At 36.2% G+C, this 17,249-nt stretch overlaps 1 protein-coding gene across 2 annotated transcripts in view; it reads left to right on the top strand.

Moving 5' to 3' along the window:
- Positions 1-2,032: 2,032 nt before the first annotated feature.
- Positions 2,033-17,249, top strand: part of GLRA3 (glycine receptor alpha 3) — a 107,154-nt gene continuing 91,937 nt past the window's right edge. Inside the window, exon 1 of one of the 2 annotated variants that reach the window (XM_016200261.2) lies at positions 2,033-2,151. In XM_016200261.2, coding sequence (XP_016055747.1) covers positions 2,081-2,151 — 71 coding nt within the window. In that variant the 5' untranslated portion in view covers positions 2,033-2,080. The remainder of the gene's footprint in view (positions 2,152-17,249) is intronic. The other variant, XM_016200263.2, reaches the window with a different exon arrangement.

Here is a 17,249-nt window from a genome sequence, read left to right as displayed (position 1 = left end):
ATTCCCTCAATAAATGTATATTTTAAAGATATATTAAGTAAAAATATTTTTAAAAGTAGATTACTTTTCCAAAAATACCCAATTAGTTAGTGGCAAAACGAGGCAGGTAATCCAGGCCTTCTTGAAATAGAGTAAGTTTTGTTTTTTGATTATCTGTGGTTTTTAAAACAATGCTATTCAAGAATGATCAACTAAAAAGCATTTGTACTTTGTCAGTTTTCAAAAGACTCACTGAAAAACTGAGTTAATTAAAATTGTATGAACTTTCTCAAGGTGCAAACATTCATGGGCAGAATCAATGATATTTCTTATGGGCTTCTGGAAGTTTGTGATTCAAATCAGAAATTGAAGATGTGAAGAGACAGATATAGTAATAAATATATGGAAATACATCCAAAAATTCTTTATTTTCACTGAATGTAAATAAGTTTGTCTGCTAAAGAGTAAAGAGAAGAGATTTTTTCCCCCCACTGTTCTCATTTGAGAGGGTTGGAAGGTAATGACTTCTGCTCTTCCAGTTAAATAGAGATTTACAGGATAATTGATATGTTAATTGCTGTTGGAATTTAATTAAAAAGAAAATGTGAGAAAGAGTAAGAAGACATTCTTGGCGTCTCTTTAGTCACTGAGGAAGTTAAGAGATTAAAGTAGAGCTTTCAGAATAAATATTTGTGGGAGTTTTGGGAAAAAGTTAAGATTCAAGGAGTGAACAAGGAGTGGGCATTCTGACCCTTGTTGATAGTAATAAAGCCACTATAAAGATCTAACAGAATAGGTTTTAATTTCTTTTTAATTCCATTATTTTGAGAGACATGAGTAAGCACACACACGTCCACACACACACATAATTTTCCTTTCCAGTCTTCCAATCCACATCCCCACATAAACGGTCATGGGTGGCTGGGGGATGGAGAGAGAGAGCAGACGGAGAGATGGATGACAGAAGAAAAAGTGTAACAAATGACTAGTCCTTCGTACTTGAACTTTCTGTCAAGAGATGGAAAATGTGTAAGATGGAATGGTGGGTAGCTTGTGACCCTAAGTAGCCATCTCTTTACATTTCCCGCCTCCGCCTGCTCAGGACCCTGGCTGTGCGGGGAGGAGCTCAGCTCACCCAGTCCGCAGCCCTGCGGGGTTCGGGCGGGGCTCCAGCAGCAGCTCTTCTCGCGGCTCCGCCCACGCGCCGCCCTGCGCTTCCCTGGCCCTTTCCACCCGCGGCAGGCTCACTCTTAATTTCCATGCAAGGTCAAAGACACGGGGCCCCATCCGAAAAGACCTTTCGTTACTAAATTGTACCTTTCCCCGGAAGGGAACAATGGAGGGGCCCCCCTCCAGAGCGACTCCGCTCTCTCACCCTCAAAAGCCGCTGACTCTCCCGGGTTGAGCCCTGGAGCGTCCTTCGCCCAACTCACTCCAGTCGCCCTTTAGGCTCCGCACCAGTGACTAGCTGCTTTTTTAAAAGGGTGAAGCGCTAAGCACCGCCTACCGGCCTGAGTGGCCTGTCACTCTGTCCCGCTGTGCGGTGGTGATTCGCAGGCAGGACGGTGTCGCCGGGCCCCGCCCCCTTGCCTTGGCCGCGCTCCCGGTCTCGGGTTTCCCCCAAAAAGGTGCAGAGCGGGGTTGGGGCCCGCGGCGCCTGGAGCAGGTGAAGAAGCATCTTCGTTCAGGCTGTTGCTGCCGTTTTCTCCGGACGCGGGGCTGAGTCCGGAAAGGACTAGCATTCCCCCTTGGCCGGCAGAGCGCCAGTGAACTGTTGCCCAGACCTAGGCGCTTCATACATTTTATCTCACCAGTTATCCCTCTTTCACTGTGTGAATCACCTGCACATTTGTATCCTGTGACTGTCCCTCTGCTCACTGCTCAGAGAAGGGGTCGAAAGGGACTTTCAAGGGCCCGAAAGGCAAGCAGGCCCTCCGCCGACCGCGGGGAGCTGTCTGTGGTGCTGAAGCTTTTTCCAGGCGTTTGTCTCCCCACCACCGCCGCAAGGATAAGTTAGACTGCACATTTTCATCCCGGGCTTTCTTGTTCCCTCATGCCTTGGATGAGACTAATTTCAAGATCGTGAATATTCCTCTGTATCATGGCCCACGTGAGACACTTTCGGACATTAGTTTCGGGATTTTATTTTTGGGAAGCGGCACTACTACTCAGGTGAGTCCACTCGTATTTAACAGTTGGACAACTCATTCAAGCCTGTGTACTAGGATGCAACCACCTGTTATTGATGAGACCAAGAATGCAATTAGAGACTGACTTGTTGAAAGCATCCCTTAAATTGTATTGTTTTATGTCTAAAGTATTTAGCAGTCTATCTATTGAGACCTCTGAAAACATGTAACTTTGCTCTATTTTCAGAAATTAATGCATTTTAGTAACTGGCATCTTTATTAATAGCAGCTGAGATTACCCTGGAAAAGTTATTTCAAAAGTCAAGTTTTTTTCTTCTCAAATTGCTATTAGAGTTTCCTTTTTCTAAGTATAAATCATAAGCTGTGATGTTACTCTCTTTCGGGCAGTTAAAAATATTTAGTAATTAGATATGGAGCATTACTAACTTTTTAAAAGGCAAAAAATTAGAGCATAAACATTTACTAATCAGAAAAATTCTGAACATTGGTTGATATATCTAAAGGTTAAGTTAAATGAATAAAAAATAAATGCAAAAGTACTGTATATAATGAGCTTAGTTCAGGTAATACATGGAGGAAAATCATAAATAAATTATTAGATATGTTATACGTCAAGAATAATCTTTTTGGAGAAAGTAATATAATAAAAAACCTATAGAACAATAATATTGTTTTATGACATGTCATTTTCTTATCATGTCCAGTCATATTTGGTAGGCCTCATTTTTTCTTTTTAATGATTTTAAAGAGGAAAAGAGACTAGGCAAAAGGTCAGATAATTCAATCACTATTCTTAATTAAATAATGTATAAGCAAGATAGTGCTCATAGAGATTTTTGAACCATCAATATATTCATTTTATTATTATAATTTCCATTTTATGGCTCACAAGCTTTTCAAGAGGATTGAAATAAAATAATTAGCATAAGTTATGTGTATACTGATTTCTATTTGAAGTATGTAAATATTCTTTTCTGGGTTGCTAGGTCAAGTTTTCATCTTCAAGCACCTTAGAAAAACATAGCGTATTTCAAAAAAACTACCTACAGAAAGTTATATTATTTTTATAAGCCTGTAATAACAAGAACTAGTTGTGAAGGTTATTATATTTCTGAAATTATTGACATTTTCCTTAAGGGGTTGAACCACTGTAAACCAGAATATTTTCAGTGAAACTATTTTAATAAGACTTAGTAAATTTCTTAACTTTACAATTGTCACAGATTTTATATGCAGTGATCAAAACAAAGAGTGTAGAGCTCTTTTACATTTATGGAAATTTCATGGAAAGGAGTTCATGACATGCATATTTATTTTTTCAAAGAAATCATAATAGCTTAGTTGATAGATATTCAGATTTAGGAAGCTTAATGTCAGTAATTAAAATGTCAGTTTTGGTCACTGTGGTAAAATTTGTATAAAGGCAATTCACCGTATTTGTTATAACATATTCTTAGATAGGTAATCTTCATCACTAGAGACTCTGATTTTTGTCTAGTTTTATTGAAATTCACAAAAATTGTATTTCAAACTCACAATCATGATTATAAGATTTATCTTTATTAATATTAAATACTTTTAGTTAAAAATGTTTTTATGAATAATCCAAAAATGTAATCCCTTGAAACAGACATACTCAATATAGTAGTTTATGTGATACATGTATTTTTTATCAAGTTTTTCTTTCTTCTTTCATAAATTGAATAAAATTTTTCTCTATATTAGACTAGGCTTAGATGAGAGTAGCTCATTCCTCCATGAAGAACTTTAATCATATTTAAAGCAATTGAATATTTTATTTTCACTGATGACCCTTGAAAGAAAATTTTCTATAGTAAAGAAAATGAAGCTCCCTCTACTGGAAATATATTATAAAATAAATATCTTTATGGAAACTATTCTTTGTTCATTAAGTCTATTTGTGATGTATTGAGCAAAAGGAAACATGTAAAGGAAAAAAAGAATTTACTATTAATTCATAAATATATCTTTTTAATTTAATTTAACATATTCTTTCCAGGGCAGCTTGGAGGCAAAACATCTAGAAGCCATTGACATTTATAGTTACATAATTTATGAGTACAAGTTTTTTTTCATAGATTTAAAAATATTTTAAAGTTTTTTATTGAGATACAACATATATGCAGAAAAGTGTACAAATGACAAGTTCCATATAAATTTTCACAAAAGTGACATACTCATGTAAGGAGACCATGATCAGTAGCATTGTCAATATCACAGAAGCCCTCACTCTGCCCCCTCTCACCACCATATTCTTTCCCAGGCACTACTTTGCCCAAAGATAATCACTATCCTGACTTATGCAACAATAAAATGTTTTTCTTGCTTTTGAACTTTATGTAGATACTCATCAGAGTCTGCTTTATTTTTATGAACATTATGTCTATGTGATTTATCCATATTGTTGCATGTAGCAATAGCTTGTTCACTCTCTCTGCTACATGGTAGTCCACTATATGAAGACATCACAACTTACCTACTGTTCTATTATGGAACATTTGGGTATTTTTTAGGTTTTGGCTAGTGCTGAAATGAACATCCTTGAACATGTCTTTTTGTGAATACATCATTTTGGGGACTGTATGGGTTGAGTCCAAGTCTTTCTCTAGAACAAGAATGGTTGGGTCAAGGGGTGGTTTAGTAGGCACTGCATAGGTTTAGCTTTAGTAGGTACTGCAAGTTTTCTATAGTTGTACCTATTTATACTCCTATCAGCAATGTTTGAGAGTTCCTGTTGCTACTACTACTACAAAACTTGATCAGTGCAATATTATAATAAAAATTTCTAGCATTTTCTTAGAGCATTATTGCAAGCCCACAGATGATATTTTAGTGTGTGTGGTTTTTTAAAAAAATCTGGGCATAATTTCTGCTTTTTAGTAAATAAGTTTTATTAAGACAAAACATCAGAAAAAATATTTACTACTATAATACAATTAGAAGTATTTATTACCAGAATAAGTGTTGTATAAGAAATATAATTTTAAAGGGGACTTATTAAAGACAATAGTTCTTTTAATAAAAATAAGTGAGAAAATTCCATAAACAGACACAAGAAATCTGAATTTATTAGTGAAGTTTTTTAAAGTTTCACGTTTGCTCAGACATTGCTCTTTTTTGAAGCAATTCTTCTATGGCTTTTGGATTCTAGTTCTCATATTAATAAAATAAAGAACAAAACACCAGTGTTCAGCTTTCTTTGAAATGTAGATAAGTGATGATTATAAAGAGCTTGAGGAACAAATTCCAAAAGTAGGGGAACTGCCCAAAATTTTTTGTTTAACTATTTTCATCACATACAATTTTGTTTTTCATCTTTACAGTTTGATATCAACATAGACTTGCTATATGAATAAATTATGGTACATTGTGTCAAAAGCTGAATGTGTGAATTTTGGACTTTATGATAATCACAAATAAAATGTTTTCTTGTTTACTTCGAAGCCTAAAAAATGATATATTTGGCTTAGAATGTCTTGTTGTTTTTTTGCTTTTGCTATGTTTTACAGGATGGGAAAAACCCTACTTTTAATGTTGCTTCTATTTTCTTATATAAGATATTAAAGAAAAATATACTTCAAGGAATAAACTTTTACTATTATGATGATTTTTTTTATATTCAGGTACAGTAGCTGGATTCTATACAGTTTTTTAATATTATACTACACGTAATATATGCTCCCTTTGTGTCTCTAAATAGTGATGAATTTTCCCAAGTATGAAAGGATAGTGGCCCAGTTTTCTAGTCAATGTCTCAAGCAGTTTGCCCTGCAGATTCAAAAACAGCTTATAAAATATTTCCTCTTGTATATAATTTTTCTTTCCTTTGACAACACAAGTATGTACTGAGGAAATCCAATTAACAAATGTGTACTTCATATGTAATGTTAAGCAATTCAAAAAGATTTAGTTACCAATTCCTTGCACAAATATTTGTGCTGGGTACAATTTGGCCATGAATGATTGGGAAACTACCATCTTTAGTGACATGAAACTGAGAGTCTAACGGGAGAAAATACAAAGGGCCAAGTGACAAAAAAACAACAATACACAACACACAGCAATGTTTAGGGAATGAGAGATCGGGAAGCTATCCATAAGGCTTGGTACTTGTGGTGGATCTTTTAAGATGCTTGTTCCCAGGGCAGAAATAAGATATAGAGAAAATATTCTATGCGAAGGAATGATATAGGCTTATAGTATGCTTAGGGAATGGTGATGGTCAAATCCAGATGAAGGAATCTCAATTTATGGTTTAAAATTGTATTCTAATGGCAACAACTATTGAGCTGGCTACGATAATAAACTTCCAGAAATATGAGAGTCACCACTTCCTTTCACTGTGGAATGTGGGTAAAATTTAGAAGCAAATAATTTAACTATAACTGGATAGTTGTAATTACAGAAATGGTCTTATAATTTGGCTCAAAATATTTTTATGAACTCCTCTCTTTCAGAAGTATAATTTACCTCAAAATTACAATTAATCATAAGATAGCTAATAATAATTAGTAATAGTAAGAACCACGTAAACAAACAACGACAAAACTACAGAAGAAATAATAATCTGATTGTTTTATAATTTGGAGACCATGTTTGCATCTTTCATCAAAATATTATCTTTTTATTTTATTATATTTAGTTTTCCTTTCCCTGTTCCTTTAAGCTTATTATATAGATCTTATTTTCTAACAATTTTGCAAAACTTTAAACAACATAGTTGGTGGACTACCCAAAGGGGGCCTTCGTGACCTTTTAGAAGAATTATTAGATCAACTAATTTGTTATGTTTTTATTTATTTTTCAATATCAGTTTACAGTCAACATTATTTTGTAGGAGTTTCAGGTGTACAGTACCCACCTGGCACCATACATAGTTATTACGATATTATTGACTATATTCCTTATACTGTAATTTATACCTCAGTGACTATTCTGTAACTATCAATTTGTACTTCTTAATCCTTTCACCTTTTTTCACCTAGCTCCCCAGTCCCCCTCCCCTCTGGCAACTGTCTGTTTTTATTTTGTTTGTTTATTTTGGTCTTTAGATTCCACACATAACTGAAATCATACGGTATTTGTCTTTCTGTCTAACTTATTTCATTTAGCATAATACCTTCTAAGTCCATCAATGCTGTTGCAAAAAGTAAGGTTTCATTCTCTTTTATGGCCAAATAGTATTCCATTGTGTATATGTACCACATATTCTTTATCTACTCATCTATTGATGGCACTTGGGTTGGTTCCATATCTTGGCTACTGTAAATAATGCTTCAGTAAACATAGGGGTGCATATATTCTTTTGAATGAGTGTTTTGGGTTTCTTGAGATATATACCCAGAAGTGGAATCACTGAGTCATAAGGCAGTTCCATTTTTAAATTTTTGAGGAAATTTCATAATATTTTCCATAGTGGCTGCACCAATCTACATTGCCACCAACAGTGCACGAGAGTTTCCTTTTCTCCACATTCTCCCCAAAATTTGTTTGTTGATTTATTGATGGTAGCCATTCTGACAGGTATGAGGTAATATCTCATTGTGGCTTTAATTTGCATTCCTCTGATGACTAGTGACATTGAGCATCTTTTCATATGTCTATCAGACATTTGAATGTCCTCTTTGGAGAGTGTTGATTTGGGTCCTTTGCCCATTTTTTAATTGGATTTTTTTTTTGGTGTTGAGTTGTATGACTTTATATATTTTGGAAATCAACCCCTTATCAGATATATCATTGGCAAATATCTTCTTCCTTTCAGTTGGTTGTCTTTTTGTTTTGTTGATGGTTTTCTTTACTGTGCAAAAACTTTTTAGTTTCATGTAGAAAATATGATCTTTTTAAAGAAAGAACATCAGAGGACTTGGATTGTGTGAAGAAAAGAGGACACAAACCTTGGTCTGTGGTGTTTTGAGTTTGAGAAGCTAGCAGCAGATCTTGATATCCTGCTATCAGCTAGGAATGCATAAAGAATGCTTCACCTGTAGATTTAACAGTCACAGTGTTTTGAAGGTGATCATGCTTGTGCAAAGAAAAAAGAACACAGAAAATATTAACATGTAATTAAGATAAAACATTTAGAGCAGGGCACAGAGTACTCAAAGAGCTCCTAACTAAACTGTGGAGGTGAGAATGATCCTAACAAAATGACAGTCACAGATTTATCAATTTTATCCTGTTTGATCCCAAGGACCTGCTCTTATTCAATGACATGTATCTTTCTATCACTTTTCTAAATCTCTGTATTAGAAATACTTTTAAAAGAAAGTACTACCAGCACCTCTCAGACAATTTAATGCACAGTATTAACATTAGTGGTACAAATAGGAATAACATCTTCACTTAAAATGACCCTTCTGCTTGTGGAATGTGTGTTTTTATTTGAGCATGATTTGAATTGATAACTTTACCATATAGCTGCTCCATGCATGAAGCTTGAATGCTCCAGTTTCAGAGAACCTGCAGCATTCTACCTGAATTTCTCTATAAAAAAATGACTACATACAGGCAGGGTGAGAAGTATATTGGGGAAACAGACCTCAACTTTTTAAAACAATAAACCACTGTAGAAGGGAGACTGTGTGACATCACTTTCAAATGTGTATTTTAGATTTCCATGCAAATCTTCTCTCTTTCACTTAACTGTCTCATGAGAATAAGATTGTTTCTGATGTTTGTTTTACCCTATAATATTTAATTCAATGTCATGCAAGGAATATCTATCTATCTATCTATCATCTATCTATCTATCTATCTATCTATCTATCTATCTATCTATCTATCTATCTATCTATCTATCATCTATCTATCTATCTATCTATATCTATCATCTGTCTAATCTATCTATCTATCATCTATCTAATCTATCATCTGTCTATATCTATCTATCATCTATTATCATCTATCATCTATATATCATCATCTATCTATCATCTATCATCTGTCTATCATCTATCTATCTATCATCATCTATCATCTGTCTATCATCATCATCTATCACCTATCATCTATCTATATCTGTGTTTCATAATTGAGAAGATTTTTCACCCCAAGATAAGATAAAAATGTTTCCCCTGTTGAGAATACATGGTATAATGGCTGCTACTTTTTCATGATACTGTCTAGACTAGAGTTGTATAGTCTTACCATTTGGGGTCATGACCTAGAAATAAAGTATTTACTTGTTTTGGATTTTATTAGACCTTTGCAACTTCGTAAAATAAACAAACAGTTGGCATCATTTATCTATTGATATCTTTAAGTTAAGCTAATCCTAAAAGAATTGGAGAACATTTGTAACATGTTTTTTCATAAATATGTATGGCTCCCAGAAGCCACTAAACTTTCCATTAATAAATTTCAAGTCACTACTGCCCCTACTAACATCAGTTTTAGATGACTTTCATACTTTTATTTATCTATTTTTTTCATTTAAAAATGATCTTTATTTAAATAGGTTTTTGATTCAGCACATGTATGAAAGATTAATCAACATAAAGGAGTAAATAAGATATTAATTGGGAGTCTTACATCTCTCTAAACTCTGACCAAGAATGTCAAGATTGCCACTATTACCAGAACTCCGACCTAGTCAATTTGTAGACAAGCTATCATGAACATACAGTGTGCACAGATACGCAGAAGCAAAGACATGCTAGCACTTGGCTCTCCTCTCTTTCTTGTTAATGTCTTTCTATTTGACATTTCACTTTTGCTTTCCATGCTCAGTTCCAAGTAAAGTCCAAAGCAGCCTCAGGGTCAACCTGATCAAATACTGTCCCAAAAGAATGCGTTCTTTAACTGTTGTGCCTGCAACTTTGTTTTTGCCTGCAACTTTGTTTTTGCCGGGATAAAGTTCAGATTGAGAAGTACAATACAATCTAGATGATGGTGCAGACTAGAAGATAACTTTCATAATTTTATACAAGTATTTTAAAAAAGAATCTTGGAGATATTATCATTACAGTTTATTTATTTTCTATGATGTTTGCCTTGTTTTTATTTTATTTTGGTTTGGTTCAGATTGGTCATACAATACTTAAGGTGGAGGTCTGGGAGAAAACAAGTGATTTGAACCTCAGTGAAATGACCTCTCAAATGCTTTCTATCAAATGGCTGGGAGGAAAATGTGAATTCCCACTGTCTGGTTAATTTTTACTCAACTCACTTTACCTCCTCTAAGAATTCTTCTCTGATCCTCCCCCAAGTCTAGGTGGGGATACTTCCTCTATGTTTCCAGGCACCTTGTGCCTTTATTGTTGCACATATTCAAGGAGTGTGGTAATTGCCAAAGTACTATCTCTAGTTCAAACTGTGACATCCTTGAGGGCAAGGGCAGTAACATATTTCTAGTTCTGTTTCCAGGGCTTAAAAGAGTGTCTAGCACACTGAAAGGGCTCACTAATTTTGGAATGAAGCATTGTTATTTTTTTCCCCAAAAGCAGAAGAGCAATTTCTAATAAGTAACTCTCTCTAGGCATAACTAGAAACCAAGTCTGAAATGGGAGTTTACCAATACTTTCATCTTTTTTTTAATTTAAAGAACCTATTTTTTAAGTTGATTTTTTTTTTTTTTTTTTTTTTGAGAGAGAGAGAGTTGTTGTTCCACTTATTGATGCATTCATTGGTTGATTCTTGTATGTGCCCTGGTGGAGATCCAACCCACAACCTTGGCATATCAGGATGACGCCCTAACCAACTGGGCTACCCGACCAGTGCACCAATCCTTCCATCTTATTGTTTTGCCATCCTTAACTTTGTGATCCAAGGTAGATGCTTGGATTCTAGTCAGTACAGCTGCCTTCCAAACATAAGAAAAGGGGAAAAGCCTTCTGTCTTTGAAAGCACTTAAAAGACGTTAAAGATTTCCCAGTTTCCCTGGCAGCTTTGTGTGTCTATGTGGCCAAGTTCCGGCTACTACGTGGTAAACAGAAGTCGCAAGTAGAACTGTTTGAAGTGCCTTCAGAGGGGGGTCCAGAAGCTCCAGGTCATGTGATGTATTCCGTGCCATGGAACCCAGTCTAAGGAACCCTGCAGCGAAAGGGGACTATCCTCAGTAGGAAAAGAGCATGAGCAGGTTTTCAGAAATATCACTAAAGAAGTAATATGGGGAACGTAGAAGTATGCTGATGGTGGGGACGGAAAACAGGCATCAGGGAATGCAATAGGACATAGCAAAACTAGAGATAAGGGAGCAGATATGAGAAACGAAACAAAATAAATATAAAACTTGTCCTTTAATTGGAGGTGAGACAAAGAGAGAATTGTCTAGGATATTCCTCATACTTATACCTTTAGTGGCTGGGTGAACACTAGGACCACGACAAGAATAGAACATAAAAGAAGAGGAACAACCATGTAGAAAGTATCATAAGTTAAGTGCCAGGTATGTGTAGTGAAGGTGAAGCCTATGAAGTATATAGTTAATGGAAAACTTTAATATAGAGATGGGAAGACAAGACCTGGGGATAGATGAGATTGGATGGCTCAAATTCTGGGGCAGGGCTTTCCAACATTTTTTAACACTTGAGCATATAGATGGATATTTCATCTGCCTGGGGTAACGAAAAAAGCCTGGTGACTCAGAGAGTCACCAAGCCTGACTTTAAGCTGCCTCAGGCCCCATCTCACTGTTAGCTGAGCTATGGATAATTCAGCATACCTATAATCAATCACTGAGGTCTGTAGATGTGGAAAGACCTTCCCCCCTCCCCCCCTCCAGGGCATTGCTACTCAAAATGTGGTCCTTTAACCAGCAAATAACCATCACCTGGGGGTGATTAGAAATGCCCAGTAAATTCAATGAAACTTAAAAACAAAAGAAATGTAGACTCCAAATTCCACCACAGACTTCCTGAACCTGAATCTGCATTTTATCAAACTCTGCAGATAATTCATAAGCACATTTAGATTTGAAAGCACTGTTTTAAGAACATTGACCTCTAAGGGATAGGCAGAATAAGAGGTACTGGATAAAAAGAGAGAGAAATAATGAGAGAAAAAGGAGGACACAGAGTAAGTATGTCACAGAACCTAAATGATCAGTAATGTCAAATGCCATAAAAACAAAAAGAAATATGGCAGATTATTAAGTAGCCTCCTCAAGTGCATTTTTGGTATGAAAGTACACGTACAAATATGTTAGCATAACATTGAATTCTGAGTTAAAGAAAAAGGTAAAATATAGGTTCCTTTTTTTCAAGAGGCTGTTAGAAGGGAAAGGAATGGTGGACACAGTCAAGATAGGCAGTTCTTGATTTGTTTGTTTAGTTTAGTTTTTAAAATGGAAGAGGATTTAAGCTTGTTGATAGCCTAGAGGAAAGAAGTTAACAAATTAGGAAATGCTTAGGAAGAGACAAGAGGCAACAGCCATGTAGAAAGTAAGAAGAGAAAGAGCAAAGTCACTGTAAGACTTAAAGAGCAGTAATTGAAGGGTAGCTTTTGAACCATAATAGTGTGCTCAGTCTTTCTCTGGGACTAGGTAGAAGGTTAGAATAGATGCAGAAAATGGCAAGCTGTAGATATGGAAGTAGCAATTTCAGAATTTCAGTTAAGTAATCAATTATCTCTTTGAAGAAGGAGGCAAGTCATCAACTGAGATAAAGATAACAATGAAGCAAAAGAGTTTAGTCTGAATCAAGTTACAAAGCACAGAATAGCACCATAGCTGGGCTGTGCTCCTAGTCCCTTAGGGGATTCAGTCTAGTCCCCACTGCAACAGATGCTCACATCACTCTGCCTGGGGAGAGAATGAAGCCTGGAGACCTGATCTTTATTTAGGTTGCACTAATTCAGGCCGCAAAGCCAGAGGTAGAACCATATCACCTAATTCAAATCAACTGCTTAGTTTTCCAAACAAGCACTGAAATTGAAACTGGACAACAATGGGTCTGGGCTGCCTGCCACCACTTGAGCCAATTAAGCAGAGACAGGGTTGAATCATATATGAGCTTTTATTCCAATATTGCTGGCAATATGGGAAAGCAGGGGGTCATCCACAAAAATCTGCTCTGCCACCCCTCCCTTCCCTCCAAGCCAGTTGTTTATATTGGATAGAAGCACAAAGATCACATGGGAAAGTAGGAAGTAGGAATTACAGGAATGGGGAAATAGTCAAGGTGTAATGGTCAATGTCAACTCCCATGTCCTGGGGCGTACAAATCCCAGTCAGGTTAGAAAGTATTTTTTCTAACTGGAACAGAAAAATCACAGTTAACAGAACATAATTAATATTTCTTATAACTATAGCTAACAATCATGGTCAACAGAGCATGATCAACATCTCTGCCCCCAACAAAATTAGGCTATTCTAAAGCAGAAAATGATATGATCACATCACTCTTTAAAAGGTGAAATGTGGCCCAGGCGGGCATGGCTCAGCAGTTGAGCGTCGACCTAGGATCCAGGTGATCTGGGTTCCATTCCGGGTCAGGGCACGTGCCTGGGTTGCGGGTTCGATCCCCAGTCGGGGGGCGTGCAGGAGGCAGCCGATCAATGACTCTCATGTTGTGCTCTCAGGACGTGAAGAAAACTCGAGACACTGAGAATGCAGAATTTAGGTGGAGATGCAGAGGGTTGGGGCTCTGGAGGCGCTGCAACAACCCTCCCACCATCCAGCGATTTTTATTGTGAGTTACAGAAAGGCAGGTGTGAGAGATAGTGATCAGCAGAAACCATAAAATGCGCAAGAGCAAGTGGCTTTGTTCTGAGCTATATGCTTCACATTTTTCCTTAAGGCCATAACTCTCCTGGGGGCAAGCTTCCCAGATCGATAAGGATCTGTTTTCAGTTCCTGGCAGAAATGTCTTCCTCGTTTTCAAGGGGATTTCTGTGATTCTGGGAAACTTGCTACCCAACCCCTTCAGAGTTTGTTGCTTGCTGGCCTTTTCCTACATTCTCATCATTGATGTTTCAATCTCTCTCCCTCTCCTTTCCTCTCTCTGAAATCAATAAAGATATATTTTAAAATAATAATAAAATAAAATAAAAGATGAAATGTGATCCATTCCATTAGAATCACAATAAGAATATTTTATTAATATTTTTATCAAAAAGATAAAAATGAGGCCCACTTTCAAAATGTCACTTTTTGTTTTCATTCATGAGTACCAAGTTTGGCAACATTGGCAGCTATCTTGTACCTCTGAACCCTTTTCTTTTACATTTTGAAAATGGCTAGCTTTTTGTTATGTGTGATAAAAGGAAAACATGTACTCTTACTGCCACAGGAAATAACTTATATAATCTAGAGGATTTTAAAATCTTTTTGCCGTGGCTGGCATGGCTCAGTTGGTTGAGCATGGTCCCATGCACCAAAGGGTCTCCTGTTCTCCTATTCGATATTTCTCTTTCACATCGATGTTTCTCCCTTTCCCTCTTTCTCTCTAAAAAATCAATAAAAATATATTTTAAAAAATCCTTTTGCTTACTGGGAAACTGTAAACATTTTCCTCAAAGTAGTTTAGGCATATACAATAAAGGAAGGTGGAAAGGGGGGAAAAAAGGAAACAGGTCAAGCAGAGGGAGAAGGGTCAGTGAGTAACCTCAGCAGAATAGTAGCTTTAAGCATAATGTTGCTATCAGGGAATGCATTTTGCTGACTTCTCTCTCTTAATTTTAAAAAATAATATAGTCCAATAAATACCTTGATGTATAGTCTAATTTTCACTACAAGGAAACCGAGTAACACCATACTCATTACTATATTTACCTTTCCTCACCACTTCCAATTATAAACTCTATTCTTGCTTTAATGTTTGATTCCTCCCTTTGTTCTGCTTCATTTCTCCCTCCTCAAAGAAATATAATGGTCAGGCAAATGTGGAACTTCCTGCACCACAAGAAGAAAAGGGCTTAATCTGTTCTGAGTACACTTACGCCAGAACATTGAAAGGTAACATTAACATAAACATCTGTAGTCACACAAATGGGAATATTAACCATAATCTGAATGGATCAGTGCTCTGCACGTTCAATATTTTCTAGAAAAAAATCTTAGTATGACTCCATTTTAATATTCTGTGTTCAGAGACTCCAGAGATTGGTGCTTTAAAATACTATGCTTTTATATCCTGAGTCTTATTGATCGTGAGATGTCTACAAATGCATTTCATTAGCAAGCATTGATGCAGGTACAATTAATTGAAAATAGAAAGTAGAGTGTTCAGAATAAGGTAATACTACTTCTGCTGTAGTGTTGTTGTTGTTTTTTGTAAAAATATCTATAACAGTTAAAATAGTAAGTGAAAGGATGATTTCTGTATCACTCATCTCTGGGTGGTGGATTAAAATGCTTTTCCCCTTAATTTTACTTTATTTTTATTATTTCTTTTGTACAATGCACATATATTAGGTTAAAATAAATGTGTTTTAAAACAGGCTTTGTGCATATTTAAATGGTCTATGAGGTGTTTTTTGCTTTAAATATTATGCAATAATTGAGTTCTGAAAGACCAAATGTCCTGAATAGAAGTTATTTAAGGACGAGCAGTGAACAAGTAAGGCCCCTACAACCACACATTTGCAATGTGAGTTTAAACCTCTCTTGCTAAAGTGGTTTCAACAACAAGTTGAATCCACTAACTGGGATGGGTCAATCAGATTTTTCTTCTTCTTCTGTGGTGTTTAGTCTTTCTTGATGCTTGTCTGTATTTTCTACACTTGGGTTTCATGAGATACTACTATAACTGTCCAGGGCCCAGCTACATAAGTTAACTTGAGTGAACTTCTTTTTATTTCACTTAAAAATGTCCCTGATCAACAGAATCATGGTAATAAATGCAAAATCCCAATTCTGGCATAAGAGCGTGACATTTTTTGAAACATATGTATAGATTGTCATTTGGTTTATTAAACTTACCTGTTGCAAATGTGTGCCACTTAAAATCTCCGTTTCTATATTGGCAAAAGAATTTATGGCCTTCCCAAGGTAAAACAACTGGTTGATGACCGAACTGGAATAAACTGTAAACCTGCTGACTGTCCAACTGAAGCCTCAACCACGGTACCATGATTACTTCCATTTAATTATCTCGTGCACTCAACAAACAAAAGGATCCATTAAGTCTATTGTAATTTTCAACGTAACTGAAATACTTAGTTTTCTTTAAAAGAAATGTCATTAAGAAGCTACAAATCAAAGAGTTAATTAGCTATGTTATGACCTTTCAGTTCTTTCAGTTGAAATAAGTTGATGCCCAAACTATAAACTATTACCCATGAGAATAGACAGTTTGAATAGAAGTTAAGAAAAGACTTTATAGAAGTTATAACAATTACCATGAATTTTGAGCATAGCATTTTGAAAGTGTTTAGTAAAACTGAATGATTTTATGATAAAAACATATTTTGTAGATTAGACAGTTGCAATTGTTACAAGTGCTACCAAAGAGATAACACAAACCTGATAAATATTTTAGCAGGATTTTACAAAATCAGAGAGACTAGCTATGACTTCCTGAGGAAATGATGCTCAAACCTAGGTAACAAAGATAAGTAAAAATTAAGTAGATGAATATAGGACCAACGAGCATTCCAGGCAAAGGTGATGGCTATGTTACCAGACAGACCCCTGAGTCACAGGAGGGGCTGTCCCCTCCTTGGCTCTTGTCAATCTTGCAAGAAAGATTTCAGAGGAGTGAACAGACAACAGGGTTGAAACAAGGCAAGTGAATTTATTAAGAATAACACTTCGTATACAGCACAAGTGGGCAACTCAGCTAGTCTGAGTGCACCACCTGGTAGGGGTTCAAGGGGTTTTATACCCTTCTCCCCATAGGTTTCAAAGCTCTCCTGCCAGATATTTTGGGTAGCAGACTAGGTTTCAAAGTCCTCATCTACATTGTTGTGGCTTATCTTAGAATGTTTGTACATACATTCGGTCATCTTGTTTGGCAAGTCCTACGGTAGCTGATTTCTTTGGTTAGTGGGTGAGATAAACTCCCTCTCTTTCCCTCTAACCCCCTTTCCTGCCCTAACATCCCCTGAGGGATATTTGTCCTTGGGTCTACCTGGCACAAATGGTATTAATTGGGTCTTTGCGCTCTATTTTCCCAGGCCAGGGTGATTTAAGCTATGTATTCTCTGGTTAGGGAGGAGAGG

The sequence above is a fragment of the Miniopterus natalensis genome, chromosome 4, assembly GCF_054644295.1.
Source record: "Miniopterus natalensis isolate mMinNat1 chromosome 4, mMinNat1.hap1, whole genome shotgun sequence".
Taxonomy (NCBI): domain Eukaryota; kingdom Metazoa; phylum Chordata; class Mammalia; order Chiroptera; family Miniopteridae; genus Miniopterus; species Miniopterus natalensis.
The sequence above is the reverse complement of the archived record's forward strand: the minus strand, read 5'-3'. Positions and strand labels throughout refer to the sequence as shown.